Source organism: Oncorhynchus mykiss, chromosome 29 (genome assembly GCF_057628025.1).
Source record: "Oncorhynchus mykiss isolate SJ-2025 chromosome 29, ASM5762802v1, whole genome shotgun sequence".
NCBI classification, from domain to species: domain Eukaryota; kingdom Metazoa; phylum Chordata; class Actinopteri; order Salmoniformes; family Salmonidae; genus Oncorhynchus; species Oncorhynchus mykiss.
This window is the reverse complement of record NC_143050.1, coordinates 38042375-38059690: the sequence shown is the minus strand read 5'-3', so window position 1 is coordinate 38059690 and position 17316 is coordinate 38042375. Positions and strand designations below refer to the sequence as shown.

At 41.5% G+C, this 17316-nt stretch overlaps 1 protein-coding gene and 1 long non-coding RNA gene across 2 annotated transcripts in view; one reads left to right on the top strand and one right to left on the bottom strand.

The window, feature by feature from the left end:
- Positions 1-1350: 1350 nt before the first annotated feature.
- Positions 1351-7693, bottom strand: LOC110509356 (uncharacterized). The gene is made up of 3 exons (XR_002471422.3): positions 7535-7693; positions 2362-2546; positions 1351-2170 (listed from the first exon to the last, which is right to left on the bottom strand). It is a non-coding gene; the product is annotated as an uncharacterized LOC110509356 (long non-coding RNA).
- A 5961-nt stretch (positions 7694-13654) lies between these two features.
- fibcd1b (fibrinogen C domain containing 1b) overlaps positions 13655-17316 on the top strand; it is a 250469-nt gene continuing 246807 nt past the window's right edge. The window contains exon 1 of the mRNA XM_021590592.3: positions 13655-14910. Within this exon, the coding sequence (XP_021446267.1) occupies positions 14839-14910 (72 nt within the window). The 5' untranslated portion in view covers positions 13655-14838. The remainder of the gene's footprint in view (positions 14911-17316) is intronic.

The following is a 17316-nucleotide window of genomic DNA, read 5'->3' as shown; positions in this document are numbered from 1 at the left end:
CAAATTATTAGAGACGACACCGCACACGCTGTATCCTTTTTGTCTTCTACAAAAGCAATACCAAACCAATCAGGTGGTTGTTCGACAGAACAAAGCTTTGGACGCCATTTGATTACCTACTTCTGATAAAGTGATACAAGTATCGGCATACTGCTTCAAAGTAAACAACTTAGCAATCTCGGCTCAAACCTCGGAGCTCCAGTATGAAGCGTAACATCACTAGTTACAATATTGTAACCAATTAATGTGAACGTCTTGTGTAAAGAATGTGTTTGGAGTCATTATTTCATGTTCTGGAACCAACTTAATATAACAATTAACAGAACGTTGATTGAATTGCTGGTAACCCAATTGAAGAAACGTGGATTTGTAATTCCAAAGTGAAAAATCTACTTGGTAAAAAATGAAAATGGGGTTGTATGTCTGTTAGTTTGTATTTATGTCATTTATTTTGGTTTAACTGAAGGGAATAGTAATTTGGCTGTTAAAAGAAATAGGGTGCAACTTGATTTATAGGTTTGTCAATTTCTTTGGTTGATCCAAAGAGTATTGTCACGCCCTGGTCGAAGTATTTTGTGTTTATTTTCATTTATTCGGTCAGGCCAGGGTGTGGCATGGGTTTTTGTATGTGGTGTGTTGGGTTTGTAGCTTAGTGGGGTGTTCTAGTGAAGTCTATGGCTTCTTCAAATGGGGACTTTTAGCTCCAGTGGGTGAAAATCCATTCTGTAAGATCATTTAGTAACTGCCATGTTTTTTGTTGGAGTAAGCATATGTCGATTCGGTCTTACAGTTTTTGACAATTGCTTACACATGATTTCTGAAACTATGGCTCCTTTTCTCTACACTCTTCCCCCCCAAACCCCAAAACTAACACACTTCACGCAAAACGTCACACATCTCCAAACACTTCATTCAAAACTATTTTAACTCTTCTCAAAACTGTTTTTGAATCAAAACTACACACAAACCATCAAATGATTAGCTCTAATACATGCCAACTACACACAGATGTGACAAATGTAAAAAACTACAATCGTGTCTTTTTCATGTTCAGTGTACAGCAGAGTCCACGGCAGTTTGTTATAGCACTCACACGTACATGTAGGTGCACAAGTATATACATAATGTATGCATATTCAGTATATATTTACACTATAAATAGAAATCTAAGGTGGAAAAAATGTAATGTATTTATTTCTCAAAACATTGTATTTTCATCCAGATTTCAGGATGAACAGTAACAGACAAAACAAATACAGTAGGAGACAACCAAATAGGCTTGTTGATATAAAAAAAAAGCCGTTAGGGTGCATCCTGTCTCCTATTTTTGTCTGGCCACAGCACATCATAAACATCACAAGCGATGTTCTCTCTGGCTAAACAGCGGGGGAAGCAGTGTCTGGAGTGGCGTATCCAGCCCTGGCATGCCCCCTCGTCTATGTCACCACAGGCCTCCTCCTTATCCTCTTCCTCCTCCTTGTCCTCATCCTCCTCCCCCTCTTACTCTCGCTCCTCTAACTCGCTCTCCAAAATTGGCCTCCATTGTTGTCCAAACCAAGAAAGACAACCTGAAGCATATTTATAGTGCTCAACCTCTGATTTCTTAGTGAAGATATTAGCTATAAGTGTTTTCACACGTCAGCACTGGGTGTAGGTAATGGGTAAATGAGTGTGGCATTTGGAATGACAGTACTTTCCAAATGAAGCACAAGACCTGTTAGTTTTGAACAAAGTGTCTAATATAGAGAACTAGTGTTTTGCAAAAAGTGTGTTTTACAATTGCAAACTGAGTGTAAAGCAGATATTGTGCTTGCAGTTTTGCAGACTTGGTTTGAAGATTGGGTACATGAGTGAATTGTTTCTCTGAGTGTGCCTCAAATACCACTTTTAGTGTGTGATTGTAAAAAACTGTAAGTAGCTAAATTTGAAATGTTGTTGTTTACATTTTTACTTAGGCACTTTACACCACTGCTGTCTGGTGTGTGATCGTCCAGGAGTGAAGATCAATTTCCGGGTGGGCCTGGTATTGTTGAAGTGCATGTTGGGCTCCCAGGACAAGCGGAAGACGTGTCAGGGCCAGTATGAGACCATGGAGCTCCTCAAGACCATAGATACATGCTACATGCAGGAGGGGCTTCTAGTGCAGGAGGTACGACCACCCACAGCCATACTTATAGAACAGAAACATCAATTACTGGAGAATGCTCAGTGTCATGTTTTTTTGCCACTTTCAGAATAGCTGAGAATGATTAGACTGTCATGGCCACATTGCATGCTAAGGTCAAGGGTCTAAACGGGAAAAAAATATTAATAAAACACTGATATTACAGTCATGATTTCTGCTGAGACCACTGTGCTTACCGACTACTCCTTATGCTCTGTCCCAGACTCTAGAGCTGTCGGTGTCAGAGCGGAACATTGAGAAGAAGCAGCTGGCATCGGTGCGGTGCTGGAAGGAGACCCGAGGTGAGTTGCACTGCAAGTTCCTTCCTATAATGCACGGCGCCAAGGCCATCATGGCAGCCGAGCCGCCCAGTTGCCAAGACCTGAAACAGAACCCAACCATCATAGTCAAGTCGCCCCTGGCAACCAAGAGCAATGGGGAGGCCAAGGAAAGGAAAAAGACCAAAGAGGAGAAGAATAGCTCTTCGACTCCAGTGGAAGCCTACCTTGAACCCAACGAGCCCTCTCCCCTCCTCAAAGACACAGCCCTGTATGCCTATTCCATTAAAAAATCTGCCGTTTCCACCTACAATAGTCATTTACAACATTAACAATCTCTACACTGTATTTCAGATCAATTTGATGTTATTTTAATGGACAAAAAAAATTGCTTTTCTTTCAAAAACAAGGACATTTCTAAGTGATCCCAAACTTTTGAATGGTAGTGTATGTCAAAAACAGCACGGTAGAAAGGACTATCAGCACATACTGAGCAGTTCATGTTATAAACAGAAGCGCACTACATGGCATACCAATCCAATCTCATCTCCCGGCATGTCCAGCCCACCCATTATCTCAGCCAATCATGACTAGCGGGAAGGTTCCTCCCTTTTTTTCCTCTTTTTCTAAACCCACCAGGCTCGTAATTGAACAAATGTATTTGTATTTATGGATGAAATACAAGTTTGTTATTAAGGCAGGCTTCCCCCCATAAATGACCAAAAAATTAAGAAAAATAATACATCATATCTTTTGTCTCTCTGTTTCATACATTTCCTTCAATTCACAAGTAGCTGAATGTATCTCACTGATGGAAGCATCCAAGCGAATGAAATAGAACCCTGCTGTCTCAATATGTCTAGGCTATCTATGTTTTCTGGTCAAAAATAGTATCTTTGTATTTATTTTTAAATAATAGCCAATCAGCATTGGGCTAAACTGGGTGAGCTCAGCTGTGAATGGTCCTGGCGCACCAAAAAACGTGTCAGGAGTGAGTTCAACATGTCAATACATCTCAAAAATACAAGTAGTGATGAAGTCAATCTCTCCTCCCATTGACCCATTAGAGATTGACATGCATATTCTCAATGTTATCTCTCTGTGTACATGCAAGGGATAGCCGCGCTGCTCTCTTTGTGGCACCTGACCACACGACTGAACAGTAGTCCAGGTGCAACAAAACTAGGGCCAGTAGGACCTGCCTTGTTGATAGTGCTGTTAAGAATGCAGTTCAGCGCTTTATTATAGACAGACTTCTCCCCATCCTAGCTAATGTTGTATCAATATGTTTTGACCATGACAGTTTACAATCCAGGGATACTCCAAGCAGTTTAGTCTCTTCAACTTGCTCAATTTCACATTAATCATTACAATATTTAGTTGAGATTTAGGGTTTGGTGAATGATTTGTCCCAAATACAAATAGTTTTTAAAAATATTTACAACTATCTTATTCCTTGCCACTCATTCTGAAACTAACTGCATCTCTTTGTTAACAAGTTAAGTTAACAAGTAGCCTCTCAAAGCTGTGTCAGGCGTGTCCCCAGTGTGTTTACTAGTTTTATACAGAGCATTTTATGAGTTGAGCTCTTCGTAACCTGACTTGTTGTTGGTATCCAGGTGCTAAAGTGTCCGGGGTGAAAAAGTTGATTGAAAAAAGTTGGGCAAGGAAAAAACTAGGATGTTGGTAAATGTTATTAAATGCAGAGTTTTGATTAAATGGTTATTAAAAGTAAAAAACAACGAGTTTGGCAGGTAGCCAAGTTGCAACAAACAGCACAGCAGCAATGTGGAAGTGCATTTGCAGAGTAAGCCTGTTGCATCAGCAGGGAACTCTTTCCTTCTCTCTCGCTTAGGCTAGTGAGCAGGCATTTTAGCCAGGTAGCCTAGGCCAACAAAAAATATAGGGTGTATGACGGAGTCATAGACCATTTAGGCAACATGAAAGAGGAAGGTGGCATTGTCGTATTCAACATGTTTTTTCTAATTGCACACACACGGGGTGGCAGGGGGTTGGCTGGTCCAACTCAAGGTGTCATAAAAGAAAAACTGATCCCCATCCCCAACGTAAAAAATATTTTCACGTAACCCTCCCCTTTAACACCCTCCCCTTCATTGAAATAACTCAATAATGTTGATCACCACAAATAACAATAACTTTAGCTACCCTGTGTATACTAACCTCTCTGCGCACGGAACCGCGCATAAACCGCTACATAAATAGTCATATTAAACATTCATGAAAATACAAGTGTCTCACATGTATCGAAAGCCTAGAATCTTGCTAATCCAACTGCATTGTGAGATTTAAAAAAGGATTTACTGTGAAAAAATACGATGCGATTATCTGAGCATAGAGCCCCATAAAAAGCAACAATTTTAACCAGCACAGGCGTAACATAATCACAAACTGCATTAAAATAAATTCTTTACCTTTGACAATCTTCGTCTATTTGCTCATTGGTCATCGTCCAATGTTCATTGTTACACAATGAATGATCTTTTGTTTGATAAAATCAGTTTTTATAGCCTAACACGAAACATTTTGTCAACCACTTGTGTCGTGAATTCCGTCTCATTCCATTTTCGACGACACATTCCAGGTAAATAACCCACACAGAACGTGACTTTTCCAGTCATGTTTGGTTTCACTGCAATCAACTGGTTTGTTTGTAACACAATCAAACCTGATGGGCCATTTCGCGGGACGTATTGACTGAAAGAAACCGATTTGAAGACAACAAGTCATGACATCATTGTGCACCAATGATTTTCGTTGACCGACTGTCTTTTAACCCAATGACCACTGATCGTCTTGAAATCTAGCTGGGTAGATAGCCAATGAGCTGAGGTAAACGGCAATAGGTCAAGTTTATGTGTTGCAAGACCAACCCATGTAGTAATCTCCAGCGTAAAGAGAGTCATTCGCTATTGAAGTTTCATACCGGAAGGAGAAACACATATTACGCACGGCATTGTTTGGTAAACGCGCAGATTCAGCTGTTTATATATCAATCAGTATGGCGACTAAGTCAGGGAAAGCTAAATCTAAGTTTAGATATACAGATGTACACACAATTTTAGAATACATTGATTGGGAAAGTGAGACAGAGATTGTTGTAGGACGATTCATTTAGCGATTGTGGAAGAATATTTTTTGAACGGGAGAGGACATCGTTTTGGACTGGTAAGTTCTTATCATGCTAATGCCCTTGTTTGAAATTAATAATAGAAAATATTATTTGTGATTTTTTAAATTTAGTTTAGAAGCAATATATAAACATGTAATGTCATGAAATGTGAGATGCGTGTGTCTGCTGCCCCACCCCAATATATATATGATATGTATAAGTACTCATATATATATATATAATATCTGTTTATTATACCTGTTGATACAGGGCTCATATGTGAAACTATTCTAACTGAACATTTTCTTTCACAGTGACACTGACTCCGAATGGGAGTCTTATCCGGTGTCCTGTGTGAATTCAAGTATGCTCTCTCTAATTCTCTCTTTCGGAGGACCTGAGCCCTAGGACCATGCGTCAGGACTACCTGGCATGGTGACTCCTTGCTGTCCCCAGTCCACCTGGCCTTGCTGCTGTTCCAGTTTCAACTGTTCTGCCTGCGGCTATGGAACCCTAAACTGATTTGATAGAGGACTAAGGGTCTTCCAAATATTGAAAGTGTGTAAATAGTTACCCATGTTATTTTGTAAATGTATATATATATTTTTTTTCATATATTATTGAATCAATAATTATTTTTTCCCCCATTTTTTTTTTCTCAATTTTTTTTCTCCATTTTTTTTGGGGGGGGGGGTGTTATAATACCATTTTGGTATTTTGTATATAGTTATTTGTTTCAAAATGTATGCCTTCACCAATTTGGCCACTTGGGTACATTTGGGCTACTTGTGTGGGACACCTGGGTGACTTCATGATACATGTCATGTAGCACACTCATTTTGGAAGTTATCATCCTATCTGAATGTTGGTTTTGTCTTGTTCATTTTAAAGATGATACAACAATAAAAATGTAAAACGTATGTTTTTTTTCATTGTATTATCTAAACCAGATCTATTGTTTTATATTCTCCTACATTCAATTCACATTTACACAAACTTCAGAGTGTTTTCTTTCAAATGAAACCAAGGATATGCATATCCTTGGTCCTGGGCCTGAGCTACAGGCGGTTAGATTTGGGTATGTCTTCAGGCGGAAATTGAAAAAAGTATGGGGGTAGCTGTAAGAGGTTTTAATCTGTATATTCTTTTTTAGATGTTTGTGGCTGCTGGTGAACCATGATGTGCTGGCATAATCAAAGTGACACTGGACTAGTGTACTTGCCACAGTCTTTAGGATGTCTATAGCTAGGTTTCCATCCAACTGGTGACAGATTTTCATCTGACTATTCTAAAGTCTGCATATAAACAATATGAGCATTTCAGGGTTCCCTTAAAGAACATTTGGCCCCTGACAAAGTGGCCTGGAAGATTTTAATTTAAGAAATGTATTGGACATCCATATGCTTTGAGATCCGACTTGGCACAGCCAGTGCCCTCAATAAATGAGGGATATTGGCCAAATGAGCCACATTTACGTGTCCTTAAAAACAGCCTAGATCAAATGACCAAAACACCATTCCTTGTGTTTCGATGTGTAGCATATGCAAAACTTTATTGCCTATTTTTTTAATAGTTTTTTAGGCTACTTTCCTGAAAAAAATAATTGTTCACCTCATGGTTCAGCTGTCTAAGATTTGAGCACTAAACGCATCTGGGCATTGCATGCATAGGCTTAGGTGTCCACCGTATGATTTATGTACATTTTTATATAGCCTATATAAAGGAGGAGAAGCTTAGGTCCATCCCCAGAGAGATAGAGAGAGATAGAGATATGCCGCGGCATTCTACAACACCCGCATGCATTTCTTAATGCCAGATGCCTACTGCGTCTGCTATACATATGTAAACATACAGAGGGAGGTTAATTCATACATTTTCTAACAGAATATTTTGGATAAAGAGAAGCATTATATTGTTAGATCATAGGAGTAATTCTCTTAGGCCTGAAACATTCTTTCTCACCTCAAGTTCAACAGTTGAAGCGCAGGTGTGCACTTGGCACGTCCGTAGTTAGAATGAGACCAAGGCGCAGCATGGATGCGTACATTCTCTTTGAATGAACACCGAACAAACCAACAAAATGAACAAACGAAATGTGACGCTATACAAAATAGTGCTGACAGGCAACTACACATAGTCAAGATCCCACACCAGAAAGTGGGAAAAAGGCCTGCCTACATATGATCCCCAATCAGAGACAACGATAAACAGCTGTCTCTGATTGGAAACCATATCAGGCCAACATAGAAATACACAACATAGAATGCCCACCCCAAATCACGCCCTGACCTAACCAAATAGAGAAATAAAACATCTCTCTAAGGTCAGGGCGTGACAGTACACCCCCCCCCCCCCCCCCCCCGGGACTCCCGGCCGCAAACCTGAACCTATAGGGGAGGGTCCGTTTGGGCATCTACCCTCAGTGGCGGCTCCAGTTCGGGGAGTAGTCCCCGCTCCCTACACTGATCCCTCCGCTTCTGTGGAACTGGACCATGGATCGTTGCTGGAGGAACCGTACTGTGGATCATCGCCGGAGGCTCAGAACTGGAAACCACCGCTGGAGGCTCTGGACTGCAGCTCATCGCTGAAGACTCTGGACTGCAGCTCGTCGCTGGAGGCCCCGGACTGGGGACCGTCGCTGGAGGCCCCGGACTGGGGACCGTCGCTGGACGTTCCGGACTGTGGACTGTCTTTGGACGTTTCGGACTGTGGACCGTCTTTGGAGGTTCTGGACAGTGAAACTTCGCTGGACGCTCTGGACTGGGAACTGTCGCCGGAAGCTCTGGACTGGGAACTGTCGCCCGAAGCTCTGGACTGTGGAGGCGCACTGGAGGCCTGATGCGTGGGACCGGTACAGGTGGCATCGGGTTGATGACACGCACCTCAGGGCGAGTGTGGGGAAGAGGCACAGGACGTCCTGGACTGTGGAGGCGCACTGGAGACCTGATGCGTGGGATCGGTACACAGCTGTCTCTGATTGGGAACCATATCAGGCCAAAATAGAAATACACAACATAGAATGTCCACCCCAAATCACACCCTGACCTAACCAAATAGAGAAATAAAACGGCTCACTAAGGTCAGGGCACTGCCTTCATATTATAGACTTGCAGTAACTAAAGCTTAATAATAGCCACACCACACCAAACCAAACCCCCAAAGTTTCTACACTTTATTAGGGTAATATCAAAATATAGTCAAGCCATTGTTTATAAGGAATTACAGTTAGAACTTAATTTGGCCAAAGAAAATGTCTCAACAGTACGAAATAAAACAATTGCAAACTGGTATGAACCTTGACAAAAGTTTAGAACAGGCTATTTTGCAGCAATAACCAACAAAGGCAAATGCCTACCATACCCAACAAATGACAGAAACAGGCTGATGTTATTTTTTACAACAGACCTACTTATTAATATCTTAAACTAAATATGGAACACACATTGTGCCAATAAAATGCTCAACAGAATTAAACAAAACAGCTTTCGCAAAAAAAAAAAAAACTGATTTTGATTAATAAATAGGCTTACAATAATAACAATGATATACAATAATAATAATAATGACGAACAAAATTGCATCCTACCTGAATAGGGAGTTGCACAGTAGCCTGCATTTGGGCATGTCAACGTGCTTCTCATCTTCTATTACAACATTAAAACATATTTTTTAAATCCACCTTCTAGGCTTTTCACTACAGGCATAGTAATTTTCCTCTAATGTTTGTTTTACTTCGAAGGAAAAGGCCTCCATCTTCACAATCAAAAGCGGTCTAGGCCAAGGCTCATCTCTCTCTCATTCTCCTCAGCAGCAGGCTCACATGTGCGCAAGGCATGAGAGAATGGTACTGAAGCGCAAATTTGGGGTGGAGGCTATGATAGCCTGTCCTGAGCAATTTGGCCCACTACAATTGTATTGTTTGGCTTTTCATTTTTGATTAGCCAAAAGCCACAATGCTGGACAAGGGAAACCCTGGCACATTTTCCCATTAGAGTTGTGTTTCCACCAAATTGACTTGTTGCAGATAAGTCTGGCAAAAAATACAGAGTGCACATAAAAATTAATTACGGACTAAAGTTAAGTGGGTAACCAACCACCGCATTTTCAACCCGCTGAAGTCGTGTCCTCTCCTTGTTCGGACGGCGCACGGTGCTCGGCGTCGCCGGTCTGCTAGCCATCGTCGATCTACTTTTCATTTTCCATTTGTTTTGTCTTTTTTTTCCACACACCTGGTTTCAATTAGCTCATTTACTTGTTGAGTATTTAACCCTCTGTTCTCCCCATGTCTTTGTGTGGAATTGTTTATTGTTGTGCTTGTGCACGTTCCCCGTGCGCGCACGACGGGTTATTTTTGTGTCCATTTATCTTGTTGTTCTGGATGCCATTGGTTTTGCTTAATAAATCTCCGGTTATTATCCAGTTCTGCTCTCCTGCGCCTGACTTCTCTGCTGCCAATTACGTCCCCCGCTACAGCTTAGGTATAGCGACATCTGGTATTCACGTGTGCTCTAGCCAAAAGCTTGCAGATACAGTGAAGTGCTTACTTTCATGATAAGATTACCATGGACAAAAGTTCCAGATAAATTGTACTTATCAAATGGCAGCCAGGCATCAATCATCATGTCACTAGAAAAATACTCTCCATATTTATTGAAAGGAGCATCAACCTCATCTCTGTGCACTTTCAACACTCTGTGAAGTTCATCATCATTTCAGCTGTAGCCTAGGAAACTGGATGCTTTCCATTGATGTTGTGACATTTTTATCCAAAACTGGCTACTTTACTCCCATAAAAAGGTTGGATGGAAACTAACATACAGTATGTAATTGTTTTAAGATTGTCATGCCAAGGATAATTAAGCTCTTTGATTTAGAGTTTTACCCCTTGAGGTATAAAAATAAATAGATATTTGATGAAACATTGAATTTGGCCCATTGAAACGCATTCAATAACTACCAGCTGCATTAAGTACTGCAGTGCATCTCCTCCTCATGGACTGCACCAGATTTGCCAGTTCTTGCTGTGAGATGTTACCCCACTCTTCCACCATGGCACCTGCAAGTTCCCACACATTTCTGGAGGGAATGGCCCTAGCCTTCACCCTCCGATCCAACAGGTCCCACACGTGCTCAATGGGATTGAGATCCGGGCTCGTTGCTGGCCATGGCAGAACACTGACATTCCTGTCTTGCAGGAAATCATGCACAGAACTATGGCTGGTGGCATTGGTGTGCTGGAGGGTCATGTCAGGATGAGCCTGCAGGAAGGGTACCACATGAGGGAGGAGGATGTCTTCCCTGTAATGCACAGCATTTAGATTGCCTGCAATGACAACAAGCTGTGACACACCAATAATGTGACACACCGCCCCAGACCACAGGCCACAGAGTACAGGCCTCTGTGTAACGCTTATTTCTTCGACATTTACTGCGAATCCGACCATCACCCCTGGTGAGACAATACCGCTACTCGTCAGTGAAGAGCACTTTTTGCCAGTCCTGTCTGGTCCAGCGACAGTTGGTTTGTGCTCATAGGCAACGTTGTTGCCGGTGATGTCTGGTGAGGACCTGCCTTACAACAGGCCTACAAGCCCTCAGTCCAGCCTCTCTCAGCCTATTGCGGACAGTCTGAGCACTGATGAAGGGATTGTGCATTCCTGGTGTAACTCGGGCAGTTGATGTTTCCATCCTGTACCTTTCCCGTAGGTGTGATGTTCGGATGTACCGATCCTGTGCAGATGTTGTCACACATGGTCTGCCACTGCGAGGACAATTAGCTGTCCGTCCTGTCTCCCTGTAGCGCTGTCTTAGGCATCCCACAGTACGGACATTGCAATTTATTGCCCTGGCCACATCTGCAGTCCTCATGCCTCCTTGCAGCATGGCTAAGGCATGTTCACGCAGATGAGCAGGGACCCTGGGCATCTTTCTTTTGGTGTTTTTCAGAGTCAGTAGAAGTGTGACCTTAATTGCCTACCGTCTGTAAGCTGTTAGTGTCTTAACGATGGTTCCACAGTTGCATGTTCATTAATTGTTTATGGATCATTGAAAAAGCATGGGAAACAGTGTTAAATCGTTTACAATGAAGATCTGTGAAGCTTTTTGGATTTTTACAAATTAGGGGTCCTGAAAAAGTCCTGAAAAAGGGACGTTACTTTTTTTTATTAAATAAAAATATAAATCAAATGCAATAATTTCGAAGATTTTACTAAGTTACAGTTCATTTAAGGAAATCAGTCAATTGAAGTAAATTCATTAGGCCCTAATCTATGGATTTCACATGACTGGGCAGGGGTGCAGCTGTGGGTGGGCCTGGGAGGGCATAGGCCCACCCACTGCGGAGCCAGGCACAGCCAATCAGAACGAGTTTTTCCCCACAAAAGGGGAAGCTTGTGGAAGGCTACCTGAAACGTTTGACCCAAGTTAAACAATTTAAAGGCAATGCTACCAAATACTAATTGAGTGTATGTAATCTTCTGGCCCACTGGGAATGTGATGAAAGAAATAAATGCTGAAATCAATAATTATCTCTACTATTATTCTGACATTTCACAATCTTAAAATAAAGTGGTGCTCCTAACTGAGATAGAACAGTGAATTTTTACTAGGATTAAATGTCAGGAATTGTGAAAAACTGAGTTTAAATGTATTTGGCTGAGGTGTATGTAAACTTCCGACTTCAACTGTATATTTCATTCATTTTTTAAAACTGGTACCTAGGCTACATTCAGACTAGTCTTGTGAGGCTTGTGGGTGTCCAATAGCAAAACAACCAAAATGTTTTGTGTTTGGGATAGACTCACTTTTCAATCAAGGGGTAATATTACAGAAAGAAGTTGGGAGATTGGACGTAACAACTTCAGACAAGCTTTTTTCTATATAGGCTTCATAATAGTTTGTAGCCCAAACTGTTTGGACGCTACAGACGTTTCGTGACAATTCCGATTTTCGGGACGTCTCATGGTCGGTCTGATAAACACTGCTCTGGCCCTGCCACTTTTCTCTGCAGATGCGCAGATGCGAAAGGACGACATCAGCAGATGCAGTTAATTGAGACACAGCCCATTCAATAAAAAAGATATATCTCTAGTTTAAAATGATTGATTTTGATGGAGATGTTTTTATTATGCTTATTCGATTGCCGTGGGACTGCGGACATCAACTCTAGTGTTTTTTAATGTCAAGCCATTTTGAGGATACTGAAATTATATTATGGATTAACATGATTACAGGATACTTTTGAATTAGCCTAATCAGATTAAAACATTGTGACTGGGTGTGTTTATGCCACATATAATATATTATAGGTTTTAAAATGTAAAATTACACATATTTGGGCTATACTGAAGCGTTCGATTCTAGGTGCGCGAGGAATAGCCACTCGGATTGGAGAGGAGGCAGAGCGCTATGTTTTGTTGACTTCACCGGACAGATGTTGCTCTCCGGTTGTGTGATGAAACAAAGGTGTGGTTGAATTTATTCTGCCACTGCGTCTTCTTATTGTTTCGACTTTAGGCCTATATATCACGGTGTCAAGGCATATGAACTAACAGATTATAGAGCAAACAACGCGATTATATGGCTTTTTTTCTGACTTGGCTTTCCTTTCCCAGGGGTTTTATCCACGCACAGCTGCTGATGCCAAGTCAATGTGTCCATTTTGTGAGTTGATAGGCAGTTAATAACACTAGTGACGTCCTCAAGGAATTGTTTTTATTTATGGTATCAAGTGTGGTGTCTCATTTCGTTATGCTAAATCAATACCTGTCAATATAATTAAATGCATTTTATCCAGGGGAATCGTGCACGGTTAATTCAACATATTAAACTCATGTTTTTATTAATGCAACTTGATGTCTATGGAAATATTACATTTTCTCTGCACCTATAGGGATACACTTTTAACAACTACATGCAAATGCTTTGCAAGTTACAGGTACAGCATGCGTGTGGTGTAACACATAAGCATAACGAAACTGTGTTTCCTACTATTGTTAATACATACTCCATTTAATAACCTGTTATCAGAGTTAGGTATCCAACAAATGTAGGTGACATTGCTGCATAAGGCACATAGATTGTGTGCATCCACACGCTATGAAAAACAAGTAGCTTCAATTAAATCAGGCAAGGACTTGCTTTTGCTTCAACCCAGACGTTTCATCTGTAGCCTGTTGGTAGCGACACAACACATACGATTTGGGAGAAAGAGAGAGAGAGAGAGGAATAGATAGACTACATTCATTTATCAGCACATTCTATTGAGAGTTGTATCTAACCCACAATAGTCTCGTGTGTGTTTTGTTCTGTTATCTTTTCGCACATTGGTTTCTGCAGAGTGAAGGAGTCTCGGGGGCCCAGGAAAAGCAGTGTAGGGGGTAGGCGGTACAGCTCGAGCTGTGCGGTGGCAGAGTCGGTGACAGAGGTACAGCAGTAGCCCAGCTGCGCGTGGAGGGTACAGCAGACAGAACGGAGCAGAACGGGGAGCCTGGGTGGAACGTGCCGCGCGCATGACAGCTTCAAAGGAACGCAGCGCCGCGCGGCAGCACACACATTGAGCCCGCTAATCTGAACCCCTGCACCGCTCTTGTCAAAAGCATCTGTGTGAAATAACCCTCCTCATGCAGATCAGCTTCTAAACTAGGGCAGGCTTTATCCCTCATCTGTTCCGCGTCGCCGCCGACCAGAGCCTCATAGTCAGCAGTGGATAGTGCAGGGATGAAGTGGACCGCATAGCAAGAAATCAGGCGATAGGCTACTGCACCTTGGCTTTCTCCTTTTCACTCAAAACGTGACACAGTCTGGAACTATCCAGACGTAATTTTTTACTATTTCAACAATACTGAGGATAACACCTAGTTTGCACTTCCTGAACGATTGGAGACCGCAAAGGAGATATTTTTACCCAGACAAATTTATTTGGATGACCGGCTTTCCAAGTGGCTTTTTTATCGGATTCTCTACTACTTGGACTTTAACGGTAAAAAAAAACTACCGAAGAAAATCCGAGAAATCGAAGTTCAGTTCTGTAACTACGTTACATATGAGTTGACTATGTTTAGTTCCCCGCCACTCCTTCTAGAACCGTAGCCAGCCCCTGTGGTAGAGAAGTTGTTTAGCTTCTCTCTCCCTCTGTGCGCGAACACTTAGAGCTAACACCCCTTTCTATGTAGTAGATCGCCTGGAAAGATACACAAAAATAGAGCGTTCTCCTTCACCCCCGCCTCGTACCAACAGGCGGTTCTGGTCTAAAGGTTCTCCAGAGAATGGTAAATGGCCGATGGGGAATCATGAACAGCACTTTGGAACTCGAAGATGGACCACGGCATAAAAAACAGGTATGTACCTACCCTCCTTGTACACATTTTCCTTGCGCAGCTGTGCGCTGTATTGGTAGTCTTTATAGATTTTGTATAGAGCGCCAGAAAGGCAGGTGCAACTTTGGCGCAGTATTTTGTTTGCCTCCCGCTAGAAGGCTAGGTGCTAATCGAGTCCGTGGATGTCCATTCCCTAAACCCTAACCGTAACCTCAACCACTACCGTTATCCTAACCCCAACCATAACCATAACCCTTACCTTCCCATAACCCAAACATTAACGATTACCTTAACCATGTGAAATGTCAACTTCAAAAGGTAGGGACTCCCGAAGGATCCCGGATAGTCACACTGTATTTGGGTGCAGCGCTCTATTCCGTGGGAGTAGCAGTGGAGCTCCCCTCTCTCTCCCCTGGCTATGGCACTTCTTGTTCCTGTCACAGTTTGTAAACCCAGCTGTATATCAAGTGGATGGCTAATAGGTTATTTTGTTTCCCTCAATGCAAGCCTCGGAAGAGACAGTGCTATTCTCTGGAGTTGAAATTGCTTCACAGATAGAGAAATAGCCGAGAAAGGGGAAGAGAGACTTTGGACTTGCACTGTGTGATATTGGCTATTCACCTCCGAGTTCCATGAATGATGTTTTTGAATCTACAGGGCCCTCGAAAAAATGCTGGGTGTATGCACTATAAAAATAATGCTGGGTTATAAACAACCCAATTTGGGTAAATATTGGACAGAACACACATTGGGTTATTTTGTCAAAGCCAATTGGGTCACAAACAACCCATTGTGTTCTTTAAATTGGATTGTTGTTGCTGGGTTATTGAGCTATGATCCAAAGGGTCAGATCAGAAGACTGGAGACGTGGCTTAGTAGGGGTGTGACTTTCAGATAGTTATTTTTGCTCCCCCATGAGAGTAAATGTCATTCTGTCGAATGTGTTCTGTTTAATGCATGTCAAAATGAAAGTAATTGTCATATCATATTTTTTGGTGTGAAATTGGATGCTGTTTGATTGAAACCAGATGAAAGTATGATGACTAAAATGTACTGTTATTTCATAAAGTTACTGGTCATGTCCCCCATGTCAAAAAGTTGGATTCAGAAAGAGGGATTATTAAAGGGATAGGGTGACATCAACCTAACTCTAATTTTAATACACCAATGGTAAAATTATATTCTCTTACCTAATTTAGAGAGGTATCACCTTGTAACCATCATCGGAGAAGGCTTGTTTGCAGAGGGGCGTGGTTTATATAGCTAGATAGCTACTCTACTGGTGACACAATTTGACTGTAGGGTGTCAGCAAATATATTTCAACGTTTACACTATTGATCTATGGCAAAGATACTTATATGTCTCCCCTTTCATCTGTGGCTGGTATTAGCTAGTTACTGGCTAGCTAGGTCTTCAGCATGGAACAGGGTTCCATCATTTCATTGGAACCACATAACAAAAGACGTGGAAACAGAGGAGTATGTAGGTGTTTTAAATCATTGCTGCAATTTCACTGTTTGAGTTGCTCTGTGTGTCACCACATTTGCTTGAGTTGGACTGTCACGCCCTGTCACGTGAGTTGGGGTGGGCATTCTATGGTTTGTGTTCTATGTTTTCTATTTCTGTGTGTTTGGCCGGGTATGGTTCTCAATCAGAGGCAGCTGTCTATCATTGTCTCTGATTGAGAACCATACTTAGGTAGCCAAATAAAACAAGAAGAAGCTCCAGTGGGCACATGATCACCAACACTGGACAATTGAGAAGTGAATAAACATTTTCTGGTCCGACGAATCCCAGTTCCTGTTCCGTCATGCCGATGGCAGAGTCAGGTTATTTTGTAAATGTACTTTTTAGTTATTTTTTCTTTTTTCCTTTAACTTCTTGATGCTACCCATCCCGGTACCGGGATAATTGTCATCAGCAACCGCTGAATAGCATAGCGCCACAGTCAAATAATATTACTAAAAAATATTCATATTTATGAAATCACAATATTGCAAAACACAGTTGTGCAATATTGCAAAACACAGTTTAGCTTTTTGTTAATCCACCTGTCGTCTCAGATTTTGAAATTATGTTTTACAGCGAAAGCAATCCAAGCGTTTGTGTAAGTTTACCGATAGCACAGCTATGTACACTAAGCATTAAGTTGCTAGGTCACGAAAATCAGAAAAGCAATAAAAAAAATAGTTTACCTTTGATGATCTTCGGATGTTTTCACTCACGAGACTCCCAGTTACACAACAAATGTTCCTTTTGTTCCATAAAGATTATTTTTATACCCAAAATATCAATCTTTGTTTGTCACGTTATGTTCAGAAATCCACAGGAAAGAGCGGTCACGACAACGCAGACATATATTCCAAATAATAACCAATAATGTCAAAATGTCAAAACATGTCAAACGTTTTTTATAATCAATCCTC